Below are 15,836 nucleotides of genomic sequence, written 5' to 3'. Positions count from 1 at the left end.
GCACGACAAACCAAAAAAAAGAAAAAAAAACGTAACAGCTCCACCTCCATTGGAGGCTCCTGCACACTGCACGTTTCTTCTCGATGAAAGCTGTTATTTAGCTGAGGGCGGGCCACCCGGTAGCATAAACAGGTGACTCCGCCTTCCACTGATGTCACATGGCCAACATTTTTTACATTTTGGTTCGGGGTTCCCCTTAATATTCATACCAGACCCAAAGGGCCTGGTAATGGACTGGGGGGGGGCCCAATGCCGTTTTTTTTTTTTCAATTCATTTTATCTATACAATTTATTACAGTCGCAATCAGTTTTAAATGCCTTTCTTTCCTTAGAAATTTAATTTTGCTGTTGTACTTTTCTAAATACAGGAAAACTGTGCCACTTTACAGGTATACTAAGGACACCCCCAGGTGCAATATTTAAAGGAATATTTCATTTTTATTGTTTCACTTTAATCATTATTAAAATCACTGCTCCTGAAAAAACTGACTTTTTTAAAACTTTTTTTTGCATTGATACATGTCCCCTGGGGCAGGACCCGGGTCCTCAAACACTTTTTATGACAATAACTTGCATAAAAGCCTTTAAAAGGAACACTTTTGGTTTTTCATGTTAGTGTCCTATAGACTTTAACAGGCTTTTGAGTTTGCCACAAACACTGCATAATGTTTGTTGTTCGTCGAACAACCAAAGTTCGGCACAAACTTATGCTTGGGCCGAAATGTTCGCCCATCCCAAGTGGCTAACAGAGGCTGGATTAAAGAAAAAGACTGGATAAGCTTAACACAAATGAATTAGACCAGATGGCTTACACCCGAGAGTCCTCAAAGAACTCAGTCAGGTTATAGCCTAATGGTATAGAATAATGGTATATTATTCCTAATCTTTGTGCATAGTATACTGACAGGATTGGTACCGGCTGATTGGAGAAAAACCAATGTGGTACCAATATTCAAAAAAGGGCAGAGACATATTCCTGGAAACTACAGGCCAGTCAGCGTAACATCAATAGTAGGTAAATTATTGGAGGGGTGATAAGGAGCTATATCCAAGAATTTGCTGAAGATAACAGTATCATTAAGAGTAACCAGCATGGGTTTACGAAGGATCGTTCTTGCCAGACCAATCTGTTAACATTCTATGAGGAAGTGATTTGCCATCTAGAGGGGGAAGCCTGTGTATGTGGTGTATCCGGATTTCGCAAAAGCATTCAATACAGTTCCCCATAGATGCTTAATCTACAAGCTGAGGTCTGCAGGCATGGACCATAAGGTTTGTACTTGGATAGAAAACTGGTTACAGGGGCACGTTCAAAGGGTAGTGATAAATAACATGTGCTCAGACTGGTCTGTAATGGTAAGTAGGGTACCCCAAGGCTCTGTCTTGGGACTAATTCTGTTTAATTTATTTGTAAATAATATAGAGGATGGGATAATTAGCTCAATCTCAATTTTTTCCAATGACACAAAAATAAGCAGGGCAATAACTTCACAGCAGGATATAGGAATTTTACAAAATGACTTGAACAAAATAATTGAGTGGGCAATTACATGGCGAATGAGGTTTAATGTGAAGAAATGTAAAGTAATGCAATTGGGGGCTAAAAACATAAAAGCAAACTACTCACTACGAGGAGAACCTCTGGGGGAGTCAAGGATGGAAAAAGATCTGGGGGTCTTAGTAGAAGACAGACTGAGCAATAGCATGAAATGTCAAGCTGCAGCTACCAAAGCCAGCAGAATATTAAAGCGGAGTTCCACCCAAAAGTGGAACTTCCACTCATTTTTTTCCTCCCCCTCTGGTGACACAATTGGCACCTTTTGATGTGGAGAGTGGCACAGGATACGTCTTTGACAGGTATCCTGTTCCCACTTCCGGGTGCCACAGCCATGGATATTGACAGCACGGCTCAGCTCCCTCCTCTTCCCCCTGTTGCCAGGCAAATAGGAGAGAGGAGCGGAGCTTCGCTCATGCACAGTAGGGTTCCCAGCGTTAAGCCGTAGTGTCATAGTGTCCTACTATTAAAGCCAGCAGCTGCAGTATGTGTAGCTGCTGGTTTTTGCAGCGGTGGACGGGCCTCTTTAACATGCATAAAAAGAGGATATTCTCCAGAGATAAAATTATAATCTTGCTACTTTAAAAAAAAACTCTGGTTAGGCCACATCTGGAGTATTCCGTCCAGTTCTGGTCACCAGTCCTCAGAAGGGATGTGCTGGAGCTGGAGAGAATCCAAAGAAGGACAACTAAATTAATACTGGGATTGGAGGACTACGAATACAAGCACTTCATTTATTCTCGCTGGAGAAGAGACGTATGAGAGGGGATAAGATAGCGATTTACAAATACCTTAATGGTGATCCCAGCTTAGGAAAAAAATGATTCAGTCTCAAGGAGTGTAAGAGGACACAGGCCACAAAATGAGATTGGAAGAGCAGAGGTTTAACCTAAAGCTGCTCACTTTCACATTTGGTGGACGTGCTCGGTTGTACAACAATTTTGGACAGTAATCTTCCGGTCTGATATGGATATTGACAGATATTGACAGATATGGATATTAAGGGGAACCCCGCATCAAATTTAAAAAAAAATTGACGTGGGGGTCCCCCTAAAAATCCATATCAGACCCTTTATCCAAGCACGCAACCTGGCAGGCTGCAGGAAAAGAGGGGGGGACGAGAGAGCGGTCCCCCCCTCCCTCCTGAACCGTACCATGCCACATACCCTCAACATTGGGAGGATGCTTTGGGGGTCTGTGACCCCTCAAAGCACCTTGTCCCCATGTTGATGAGGACAAGGGCCTCATCCTCACAACCCTGGCCGTTGGTTGTGAGGGTCTGCGGGCGGGGGGCTTATCAGAATCTGGAAGCCCCCTTTAACAAGGGGACCCCCAGATCCCGCCCCCCCTGTTTGAAATGGTAAGGGGGTACAAAAGTACCCCTACCATTTCACAAAGAAAGTGTCAAAATGGTTAAATAAGACAAACACACTTTTGAAAAATTCCTTTATTAAAAATAAAAAAAATTAAAAAAAAGATTCCAGCGTTGCTAATCCACTCTTGCTATCCAGCGACAGGTCTCCGGGGTCCAGCGATGGATGATCATATCCAGCGACAGGGGATCTCTCAGTCCAGCGCTGTCCATACATCCTTCTTCTGTCTCCACTCCGGAGACACTGCAGAGATTCCAGCGCTGACGTTTCTTATATTAGGAGGGCGGGGCCACCCGTCACCTGACCCCGCCCCCTCTGACGCTGGTGAAGGGAGCCAGGGGTTCCCCAGTGACGTATGGGTGACCCCGCCCCCTCTGATGTAACGGAAACCTGCGTTACATCAGAGGGGGCGGGGTCACCTACATGTCACTGGGGAACCCCTGGCTTCCCTCTCCAGCGTCAGAGGGGCGGGGTCAGGTGATGGGTGGCCCCGCCCTCCTAATATAAGAAACGTCAGCGCTGGGATCTCTGCAGTGTCTCCGGAGTGGAGACAGAAGAAGGATGTATGGACAGCGCTGGACTGAGAGATCCCCGTCGCTGGATATGATCATCCATCGCTGGACCCCGGAGACCCGTCGCTGGATAGCAAGAGTGGATTAGCACCGCTGGAATCTTTTTTTTATTTTATTTATTTTTAATAAAGGAACTTTTCAAAAGTGTGTTTGTCTTATTTAACCATTTTGACACTTTCTTTGTGAAATGGTAGGGGTACTTTTGTACCCCCTTACCATTTCAAACAGGGGGGGGGCGGGATCTGGGGGTCCCCTTGTTAAAGGGGGCTTCCAGATTCTGATAAGCCCCCTGCCCGCAGACCCTCACAACCAACGGCCAGGGTTGTGAGGATGAGGCCCTTGTCCTCATCAACATGGGGACAAGGTGCTTTGAGGGGTCACAGACCCCCAAAGCATCCTCCCAATGTTGAGGGTATGTGGCCTGGTACGGTTCAGGAGGGAGGGGGGCCGCTCTCTCGTCCCCCCCCCTCTTTTCCTGCGGCCTGCCAGGTTGCGTGCTCGGATAAAGAGTCTGATATGGATTTTTAGGGGGACCCCCACGTCAATTTTTTTTTAAATTTGATGCGGGGTTCCCCTTAATATCCATATCAGACCTGAAGGGTCTGGTTATGGATATTTAGGGGGACCCCCACGTCAATTTTTTTTTTTTATTTGACACGGGGTTCCCCTTAATATCCATGTCAGACCTGAAGGGCCTGGTAATTGAATTTATGGGAACCCCCACGCTTTTTTTTTTTTTTTTATCAATGAATGAATGAATTGTCCGCTAATGCAGAGAACACTCATTGAGTGTTCTCTGTATTACGGGACCCGACAATAGCCGCAAGTGATTTTAAAAGACTTTTTTTCCTGCACAAATGACACTTTGTGCAGGGACAGTTCTAAGCACCAGAAACATGCGCCCCTTCACAGGCATACTATAGATACCCCCCAGCTACGAAATTTAAAGGAATATTACACTTTTATTGTTTCACTTTAATCATTATTAAAATCACTGCTCCTGAAAAAACGGCCATTTTTAAAACTTTTTTTTGCATTGATCCATGTCCCCTGGGGCAGGACCCGGGTCCCCAAACACTTTTTAGGACAGTAACCTGCATATTACCCTTTAAAATGAGCACTTTAGATTGTGAACGTTCGAGTCCCATAGACTTTAATAGGGTTCTAAAGTTCACACAAAGTTTAGGTCTGTTCGCAGGTTCTGGTGCGAACCGAACAGGGGGGTGTTCGGCTCATCCCTAGTAACAAGTAATAACACAAAAGGGAACCACAGACAGAAAATAACCAGTGGAGGAGGAAGAGGTGGAATGAAGGGGAAAAAACAAAACAAAAAGGGGGAGCAGGAAAGGGGGGGATAAAAACAACAAAAAGGAGGAAGGAAGGTGAATATGAAAAGGGAAAGGAAGAGGGGGGAGAGAAAGGAAGGGGAGAAAGCAACAATAAGAGAGGGTCAGGGAACAGAAGGAGGGGAGAAAGGGGAAGGAAATAGTACATAATTGTTGGCAAAGATAGATTAACCCACCATAAACTGACCTGGAAACGAGCAGGGTGGTATAAGATGCCAGGGGGGATTCAAGGCTCAAGAACCACCCCAAAAAGGGGAGGAAAAAACACGTACCTAGAAGTGTAGCAAACCATACATGACATAAGTACCAAGGTCCCAGGCCTCCTTTGGTCTAATTAGAACCCCTAGGGCCACAGATAGCTAACATCCTTCTGAATGAGATGGGTTGTAAGGCATAGTGTGTGCAAGGTAGTTAAAGTTATTGGACGCCAGACACTTCTTGAATGCAAAAGAGATTTTTATTTCTCTTAACAGAAGTTTTGGGAGATAAGGTTAGGGCCAACACACCCTTAGGTAGTTGCAAGTTTAATTGACAGACTCTGAGACTTCAACAGGAGGACAGCCATGCAGGGAAAGGCATCCAGCAAGACGCCACATCTGCATGTGCAGGAATGCTGTCTACTATGGAAACAGTCTTTAACAGTTCTCAACACAAAGAGTAACAGTTCTTTCACTTTCACTACAATCGCTTCTTGTAATTCTTCAGCCCACTGAGCGCCCAGTCTCTTACTAGACTAGATGATTCCCTGACACTGAATCCCTGGAGCTCCTCCAATCTTCGTGGTGGTATCTTCCTCCAGCGTCCCCCCGCTTCTCTGCTGGGTCCCTAGCTTGGCACTCAACATACCTCTCAAGCTTCACCCCACTGACCTGCTCGTCCCTAGCTTGACACACAAGGCTTCTCTGCAAGCGTCACCTCCACTGGCTGGGTCCCTGGCTTGATACCCTTTATTCCCTGGCCTGATTCTTCACTGTCCCCGGCTGGTGAGAATACTGCTCCAGTACTTGCATCAGTTACTCTCTGTGGTTCCTGGTAATAAGGTGATTGGTCCTGTTTTGGCGACAGCTTCACCTCTACCTCTGATCACGTCAGGTTCTCTGGCCAGCAGAACCGTCACTTCTGGTTGGATTGCAAGCCACAATCCAAATTCTGTGCTGCTCTCTTACTTCTGGATAGGCCCTCAGACAGCCTAGCAGCCAGATGTGCCCGTGATAGGCCCAATCTCCGGTCTAGCAGCCCAGGCAGTACAATACACTTCCACCCAGACAGCTGTCCAGGTGGCACAGAACACAGATCACCTGACTCCACCAGAATATATAGGCTCTCCCAGCAGGCCAAGAGATTTAAAAAAAAAAACCTGCCTATTGGCACGGACACCCCACATACCCGTAATGTAACCCTGCATGCCCTTCCTGTACCAAGTGCAAAAAGGTCAGACTTAGGGAAAAATCAATTAATCTCTTACAATTAGCCAAGATGACTATTCCTGGCAGGCAAATTTTGGGGAGTAACCATGCCAAAACTCCAGGATGCTACAGGTATATACAGGGCCGTTTTTAAGGCAGGGAAAAAGGGGTCACTGCCCTGGGCCCTGTCATTCTTGTGGGGCCCAAAGCAGCTGCCTCATACTACCCAACTATCCCAGTTTAAATTCCCTTGCCCCTAAAGTTTTAGTCGCGTGCTGTGTCTGGATGTCTCAGTGTGAAGTGCTGCTACTAATGCTGCCCAGCTCTGCCCTATTGTTTTGTACAAATGACCCACCTACAGACCCTGTGTTTACATGTAAATAACCAGCATTCATATGTAATAGCAGCGACATTCATATGTAAATAGCTGCATCGGGTGGCATAGATATGTAAATAAAGGCAGCTTTCATGTATATCATACAGTGAGGAGATGATGTGCTGTAACCTCTAGCAACCAATCAGTGAGCAGTATTACTGTACAGTAATCTCTAGCAACCAATTAACAAGCAGAAATCATGTGCTGTAACATCTAACAACTAATCAGCGAGCCTTAATGTGTGCTGTAACCTCTAGAAACCAATCAGTAAGCAGTAATGATACACTGTAACCTCTGGAAACCAAAACTCAGTCGCTGCCTGATCTGATACAGTAAACTGATTTTAAGTCTAGCTGCTATTTATTGTATGTCTCAGAGCAGGTGGAGAGCAAAACTGTATGGGGGGCGAGAAAACATTTGCCCAGGGTCCAATCAATATTAAAGTTGGCCCTGGGTATATATATACAACCACTTTAAAGAAACAAAAAGAAACCACAAGCATGCCATTTCACTGACAATAGCTTTTGTAGTAGCCTTCCAAAGGACCTAATTTAAACATAAAATATAACCTCCTCTTGACTTCAATGCAATTCAAGTTTAAAAAGAAATTCCTAAACTAGGATTTTTATTTGCCAAATTACAGCCTAATGCCACGTACACACGATCGGACATTTTGACAACAAAACCATGGATTCTTTTCTGACAGATGTTGGGCTCAAACTTTTCTTGCATACAAACAGTCACACAAATGTCAGAAATTCCGAACTTCAAGAGCGCGGTGAAGTACAACACGTATGATGTAAATATGGTGAATGGTGTTGCGCTCCACTAAAAGTACAAATAAATAAATAGAGTAGATAAATATGGATATAACTATCAATATACAATGTGCAAATAATCATTCAATAACTGTTATCTTGTTCAATAATAAGTAGATGCTCTTTCAGAAACTTATTTTGATTCTAAACGCATGCAAACTATCATAAAAAAACTTCTTCCACAAAAGTGCATCTAGTGACAATAAGCAATAAAGTGCATTCAGTGCCAAAAATTGTTTAACATATAATCAAAAAAGAATATATATATATATATATATATATATATATATATATATATATATATATATATATATACGATGTAATTCAGTCCATAGTGCATAAAAGTGTAAAACTCAAAAAAAAAAAAAGAAAAAAAAGTAACAAAGTCTGAAAAAAAGCCAAATAATGAATCGTTCAATGTCCAATAAGGTGCAACGAAGCAATAGTGAAAGTGTCTATTTCTATATAAAAAAGCTCTCAGGCCGCGTACACACGGGCGGACTGTTCGCCCAACCTTGTCCGCTGAACAGTGTTTGGGCGGACAGTCCGCTCGTGTGTGGGCTTTCAGCGGACAGTTTCAGCGGACAGTTGGACGGACAAAGTCTTTCGGAAATTCCGAAAAACTGTCCGCTGAAACTGTGTTTGAGCGAACAGTCCGCCCGTGTGTGGGCCTGTCCGCTGTACTTTCGAAATGAGCGGACTGTTCCCGCTCGGAAAGTCCGCCCATTTCGAGCGCGTGTACAGGTAGGCGGGGCCCGCGAAGGAGACGTCGCGGGCTCCGCCGCCTGGAATGGGCTTAAAGGGGAACCCCAACGCCGAAAAAAATCGGCGTGGGGGTTCCCCCAAAGTCCACACCAGACCCTTGTCCGAGCACGCTACCCGGCCGGCCAGGAAAGGGGGGCGAGCGAGCGCGCCCCCCCTCCTGAGCCGTACCAGGCCGCGTGCCCTCAACATGGGGGGGTGCCTTGGGGAAGGGGGGGCCGCGCGGCTCCCCCACCCCAAAGCACCTTGTCCCCATGTTGATGAGGACAAGGGCCTCTTCCCGACAACCCTGGCCGTTGGTTGTCGGGGTCTGCGGGCGGGGGGCTTATCGGAATCCGGGAGCCCCCTTTAAGAAGGGGGCCCCCGGATACCGGCCCCCCACCCTAAGTGAATGAGTATGGGGTACAATGTACCCCTACCCATTCACCTGTGAAATAAAGTACAAAAAAAAACACAACACAGGGGAAAAAATATTTTATTGCACAGCTCCGGGGGTCTTCCGTCTTCGGGGGTCTTCTCGCCGGACTCCTCCGCTATCTGTGTGTAGCTCTTTTACTAGCGGAGGAGTCCGGCTTTCTTCCTCCCCGCCGCCGGCCTCTTCTCCCGACTTCGGGGGTCTTGTCCCCCTCTTCGGTTCTTCTGCCGGGCCACCGCGCCTTCTTGTAGCTCTTTTGCAGGCGGTGGCCCGGTCTTCTGTCGCCGCTGCCTTCCGTTCTTCTGTCGCCGCCTTCGGTTCTTCTGCCGGGCCACCGCGCCTTCTTGTAGCTCTTTTACAGGCGGTGGCCCGGTCTTCTGTCGCCGCTGTCGCTGTCGCCGCCTTCCGTTCTTGTTCTTCTTCTTGTTCTTCTTCTTCTTCTCCAGGCGATGTTGACACGTCGCTCCCTCCGGCCGGAATGCCAGGGACACGCTCCGCTGCCACTTATATAGTGACAATGGGGCGGTGTCACATGGTATATGTCACATGGGTTGGTCACATGGTGACCCCGCCCCCTTACGATGTCATAGTCCCCATGTGACATCAACCCATGTGACCAACCCATGTGACATATACCATGTGACCCCGCCCCATTGTCACTATATAAGTGACCGCACAGCGCGGCTCTGGCATTCCGGCCGGAGAGAGCGACGTGTCAACATCTCCTGGAGAAGAAGAAGAACAACAAGAAGAAGAACAAGAACGGAAGGCGGCGACAGCGACAGCGGCGACAGAAGACCGGGCCACCGCCTGTAAAAGAGCTACAAGAAGGCGCGGTGGCCCGGCAGAAGAACCGAAGGCGGCGACAGAAGAACGGAAGGCAGCGGCGACAGAAGACCGGGCCACCGCCTGCAAAAGAGCTACAAGAAGGCGCGGTGGCCCGGCAGAAGAACCGAAGAGGGGGACAAGACCCCCGAAGTCGGGAGAAGAGGCCGGCGGCGGGGAGGAAGAAAGCCGGACTCCTCCGCTAGTAAAAGAGCTACACACAGATAGCGGAGGAGTCCGGCGAGAAGACCCCCGAAGACGGAAGACCCCCGGAGCTGTGCAATAAAATATTTTTTCCCCTGTGTTGTGTTTTTTTTTGTACTTTATTTCACAGGTGAATGGGTAGGGGTACATTGTACCCCATACTCATTCACATAGGGTGGGGGGCCGGTATCCGGGGGCCCCCTTCTTAAAGGGGGCTCCCGGATTCCGATAAGCCCCCCGCCCGCAGACCCCGACAACCAACGGCCAGGGTTGTCGGGAAGAGGCCCTTGTCCTCATCAACATGGGGACAAGGTGCTTTGGGGTGGGGGGGCCGCGCGGCCCCCCCTTCCTCAAGGCACCCCCCCATGTTGAGGGCACGCGGCCTGGTACGGCTCAGGAGGGGGGGCGCGCTCGCTCGCCCCCCTTTCCTGGCCGGCCGGGTAGCGTGCTCGGACAAGGGTCTGGTGTGGACTTTGGGGGAACCCCCACGCCGATTTTTTTCGGCGTTGGGGTTCCCCTTTAAGCCCATTGCAGGCGGCGGAGCCCGCGACGTCTCCTTCGCGGGCCCCGCCTACCTGTACACGCGCTCGAAATGGGCGGATTTGCCTCCTCCTTACGTGGGCGAGTCCGTTCATTTCAAAAGTTGAGCGGACTGTTTGGCAAACAGTTCGTTGAAACAGTCCGCTCGTGTGTGGGCAAGTCCGCTCATGCAAATTTTGAGCGGACTGTTTGCCGAAACTGTTTGACGAACAAGGTTGGGCAAACAGTCCGCGCGTGTGTACGCGGCCTCAGTCCATATCAGAACGTGCACTTTATATATCCACTCTGTGTTATCAACATATGATGGCTCAGCGAGTAAACAGTAACTCCACCAGTGATCATGTGAGTAGGTGTCCACACACTAGGTGCAATGGCTACCTTACCTTACTGCTGTAAGGTAAACAGCAGATATTCCTTTCAACAGGCAGATGGTATAGGTAGTATGGGTGGTCCCCTCTAGGTCCTCAGCCCCAAGCCAACATTCACATCCATAGGAGAAAAGAAGGAGCTCCAATAGTGAAGTATGTAATAAAATCAAACTTTATTCTAAAAAGGACATGGGTACTCACATTTAACCAGTTGCCGACCGCCGCACGACGATGTACGTCGACAGAATGGCACGGGCAGGCATATGGGCGTACATGTACGTCCCTACCTTCCCGCGGGTGGGGTGCCAGCGGCGGTCGGAATCCGTTCAGGAGCGATCCGGGATGAGGGGGCGGCCATTCGTTCATGGCCACCCCTTTGCGATCGCTCCCGACGAATGGAAGTGCAGCGTGACATCACTTCCTCTCCTGTAATGTAAACACAGGCAGAGGAAGTGATGTAATCTCTCCTCCGTGTCGGTATTTTTCGTTCCGGCACCGAGGAGAGAGGATCGGTGAGTTGCACCAACACTACACAATACAGTAGAACATGCCAGGCACACTCTCACCCCCCCTTCACCCCCCGATCACCCCCCCAATCACCCCTGCACCCCCAGTCACAGTGACACCAATTGCTTTTTTTTTTTTGCATTGGTGTCATTTGTGACTGTAATAACTGTTAGGGCAGTTAGGGTTAGCCCCCTTTAGTTCTAGGGTACCCCCCTAACCCCCCCAATAAAGGTTTAACCCCGTGATCACCCCCGTCGCCAGTGTCACTAAGGCTGGGTTCACATTGCAGCGGTTTATGAGAACGGATGTGATTCGCACCGCACTGCAGTGCAAATCACATCCGATCTCTGTGCAATTCAAGTTCAGCCATACAGATAGTATGGCTGAATTCGCATCGCACCCGCCGCAAACTCGCACAGGACCCTTTTTTTGGTCCGCAGCAGAATCGGATCGCATGGGTGTTCACACTATGCGATCCGATTCCTGTCAGAGTTTGCAGATCACACTGCGATATGCGAACTGATCTGGGGGTGTCATTAACATTTCACTGACACTCCCAGCAGTTCGCATAGGGCAGTGTGATGCGGGAACCCGCCGCGGATTCGTGGCGTTCCCGCATCGCTCCAGTGTGAACCCAGCCTAATAAGCAATAGTTTTTCTGATCGCTGTATTAGTGTCACAGGTGACGCTAGTTAGGCAGGTAGGTATTTAGGTTCGCCGCAGCTTTTTATAGCGCCTGGGACCCCCATATACTACCGCATAAAGCCCCCTGATTGCCCCCTAGTTAACCCTTTCACCAGTGATCACCATATAACTGTTACAGGTGACGCTGGTTGGTTAGTTATTTTTTTATAGTTTCAGGGCACCCGCCATTTATTACCTAATAAAGGTTTAACCCCCTGATCACCCGGCGGGTGATATAAGTTTGAGGGTCAGATAAGGTCTGCGTCGCCCCAGGCAGCGTCGGGTTAGTGCCAGTACCGCTAACACCCACGCGCAAAGCATACACCTCCCTTAGTAATATAGTATCTGATCAGATCTATATTAGCGTCGCCAGCAGTTTAGGTTTCCCAAAACGCATTGTTAGCGGGATCAGCCCAGATACCTGCTAGCACCTGCGTTTAGCCCCTCCGCCAAGCCCAGCCCAGCCCACCCAAGTACAGTATCGATCGATCACTGTCACTTACAAAACACAACACACATAACTGCAGTGATCGCAGAGTCAGGCCTGATCCCTGCGATCGCTAACAGTTTTTTTTGTAGCGTTTTGATACAGTCGCTGACAGCCTAGGTGCTTTTTTACCTGTGAGTCTCACTAGTGTACCCCTAAATTTAGGGGTGTCTACTTTCCAAAATGGGGTCATTTGGGGGGGGGGGGGGGTTGTGCCATCTTGGCATTTTATGGCCTTCAAAACTGCGATAGGTAGTGAGGAGTAAAATCAAAAATGTACACCCTTATGCCGCGTACACACGAGCGGACTGTATGGCGTACTTAGTCCGTCATACAATCCGACGGACAGTCCGTCATACTTTCGACTGAACGGACTTGACCACACACGGATGCACAAACAGTCCGTCGAAAGCTTGCGCGATGACGTGTACAGCACGTACGACGGGACTAGAAATAGGAAGTCCAATACACAGCAAAGCACCCTTCCGCCGTGTAAATCCTTTCTGGGCATGCGCCATTCTTAGTCCGTCGAACTAGCCTACTGATGAGCGGATTGTCCGCTGAAACCAAAGTACGAAGGACAGAATTTCGAAAAATCCGAAATACTTAGTACGCCAGACTGCACGCTGAAAAAGTCCGCTGAAGCCCACACACGAGCGGACTGTCCGCTGAAATGTGTTTCGACGGACTAAGTACGCCATACAGTCTGCCCGTGTGTACGCGGCATTAGAAATCCTGAAGGCAGTGCTTGGTTTTCGGGCCCCCTGTACGCGGCTAGGCTCCCAAAAAATCCCACACATGTGGTATCCCCGTACTCAAGAGAAGCAGCAGAATTTATTTTGGGGTGTTATTTCACATATGCCCATGGCATGTGTGATCAATATATCATTTAGTGACAACTTTGTGAAAAAAAAAAAGTTTGTAATATTCCCGCAACTTGTGGCAAAATATAAAATATTCCATGGACTCAACATGCCTCTCAGCAAATAGCTTGGGGTGTCTACTTTCTAAAATTGGGTCATTTGTGGGGGTTTTGTGCCATCTTGGCATTTTATGGCCTTCAAAACTGTAATAGGTAGTGAGGAGTGAAGTAAAAAATTTACGCCCTTAGAAAGCCTGAAGGCGGTGCTTGGTTTTTCGGGGCCTCGTACGTGGCTAGGCTCCCAAAAAGTCCCACATCTGTGGTATCCCCGTACTCAGGAGAAGCAGCAGAATTTATTTTGGGGTGTCATTTCACATATGCCCATAGCATGTGTGAGCAATATATCATTTAGTGACAACTTTGTGAAAAAAATAAATAAATAAATAAATAAATAAAAGTTTGTAATTTTCCCGCAACTTGTGGCAAAATATAAAATATTCCATGGACTCAACATGCCTCTCAGCAAATAGCTTGGGGTGTCTACTTTCTAAAATGGGGTCATTTGTGGGTGTTTTGTGCCATCTTGGCATTTTATGGCCTTCAAAACTGTGATAGGTAGTGAGGAGTGAAATTACAAATGTATGCTATGCCCTTAGAAATCCTGAAGGCGGTGCTTGGTTTCGGGGCCCCGTACGCGGCTAGGCTTCCAAAAAGTCGACCACATGTGGTATCCCCGTACTCAGGAGAAGCAGCAGAATGTATTTTGGGGTACAATTCCACATATAACCATGGCATGTGTGAGCAATATATCATTTAGTGACAACTTTGTGTAAAAAAATAAATAAAAATGTATTCAATCGCTTGAGGTAAAAAAATAAAATATTCAATGGGCTCAACATGCCTCTTATCAATTTCCTTAGGGTGTCTACTTTCCAAAATGGGGTCATTTGGGGGGGGGTTTGTACTGCCCTGCCATTTTAGCACCTCAAGAAATGAGATAGGCAGTCATAAACTAAAAGCTGCGTAAATTCCAGAAAACGTACCTTAGTTTGTAGATGTGACAACTTTTGCGCAAACCAATAAATATACAGTTATTGACTTTTTTTTTACCAAAGACATCTGGCTGAATACATTTTGGCCTAAATGTATGACTAAAATTGAGTTTATTGGATTTTTCTAATAACAAAAAGTAGAAAATATAATTTTTTTCAAAATTTGCGGTCTTTTTACGTTTATATCGCAAAAAATAAAAATCGCTGAGTCAGTCAAATACCTTTAAAAGAAAGCTCTATTTGTGGGAAAAGAAGGACGCAAATTTTGTTTGGGTACAACATTGCATGACCGCGCAATTACCAGTTAAAGCAGCGCAGTGCCAAATTGTAAAAAGACCTCTGGTCATTGACCAGCAAAATGGTCCGGTCTGAAAGTGGTTAAAATGAAGCATATAGGCAAACTATAAACAAGGCAGCAGCATCAAAGGAACGGAACACACGTTACATATATACAGCTTATCGATTTAGGGGAGGGTTTGAACCCTTGTCGGTGTTTTGCTGCAGCCATACTTTCTTGTTTTTATTTTTGCTTTACTTTTCTTTATCTGAAACATTGTGGCGCGAGGATAATCTGTAATTACTACAGCACGTATGATGAACCAAGAAAAATTAAGTTCAATAGCCAGTGCGGCTCTTCTGCTTAATTCTGAGCATACGTGGAATTTTGTGTGTCGGACTTGGGTACATATACACTCGGAATTTCCGACAACAAAATTTGTTGTTGGTAAATTTGAGAACCTGCTCTCAAGCCTTTGTTGTCAGAAATTCCGACAGCAAATGTCCGATGGAGCATACACACGGTCAGACTTTCCGACAACAAGCTCACATCGAACATTTGTTGTCGGAAAGTCCGACCATGTGTATGCTCCATCGGACATTTGCTGTTGGAATTTTTCAGTGTATATTGGAAACTTTCCTGTAATGTCCATACTATGTTTTTTTTTTTTTTTTCAGAGAACAACTTCAGGAGAAAGAAATGCGCCTAAGGTCATCTGTCAAGCAAATTTTGAAATGTGATTTTGACAAGCAAAACATAACTTCCCCGGTGCTACTACCACTTGCTGATTGCATTATCAGTGCGTTGATACTGGAATCCATCAGTAAAAATGAAGATGAATACATGAAGAATCTGGAAAAGATCTTAAAGATGCTAAAATGCGGAGGCAAACTGTTACTTTTTGGGGTATTAGATACAACCTACAAGATTGTGAAAGGGAAACGGATGCATTTTTTTAAATATAATGAGGAGTTTGTGAAAAACGCCCTCGGTAAGCTGGGTTTAGTCATTGATTACTGTGCAGTGAAGACGAGAAGCAATGTAAGCAATCTCACTGATTATGGCGCCATTTTATTTATTGTAGCAAGCAAAGGGGAGTAGATGATTGGTACCAATAGCATTTTTCTCAAAGACATATCTACGGGCAACACATAGAATTAATCATCGACCTACTAATGTCAATCAGAAATCACAGCTGTGCTAAATCAGCAATGTTATTTTGCATTAATCTGTGTTAAATTGTGTTAACAAATGTTCCTATCTTAATAAAGATCATTCAGAATTTAAATGTGTGTTGACTTGTCTTGGAACAAAATTGTAAAACTTTCATGCGTAAAACATCTTTTATCTATATATCAATATAGTTCAGAACATTTACAGTGTCTCTTTCATCAGAATATGGTTGAT

At 46.5% G+C, this 15,836-nt stretch overlaps 1 protein-coding gene across 1 annotated transcript in view; it reads left to right on the top strand.

Annotated features, from left to right (window-relative positions):
• Nucleotides 1-15,619, top strand: part of LOC143934382 (indolethylamine N-methyltransferase-like) — a 101,934-nt gene extending 86,315 nt beyond the window's left edge. Inside the window, exon 3 of the mRNA XM_077457951.1 lies at nucleotides 15,107-15,619. Within this exon, the coding sequence (XP_077314077.1) occupies nucleotides 15,107-15,530 (424 nt within the window). The 3' untranslated portion in view covers nucleotides 15,531-15,619. The remainder of the gene's footprint in view (nucleotides 1-15,106) is intronic.
• The last annotated feature ends 217 nt before the right edge of the window (nucleotides 15,620-15,836 follow it).

Source organism: Lithobates pipiens, unplaced genomic scaffold, assembly GCF_037356315.1.
Source record: "Lithobates pipiens isolate NorthernLeopardFrog02 unplaced genomic scaffold, aLitPip1_a1.2 Scaffold_27, whole genome shotgun sequence".
In the NCBI taxonomy this organism is placed as follows: domain Eukaryota; kingdom Metazoa; phylum Chordata; class Amphibia; order Anura; family Ranidae; genus Lithobates; species Lithobates pipiens.
The sequence above is the reverse complement of the archived record's forward strand: the minus strand, read 5'-3'. Positions and strand labels throughout refer to the sequence as shown.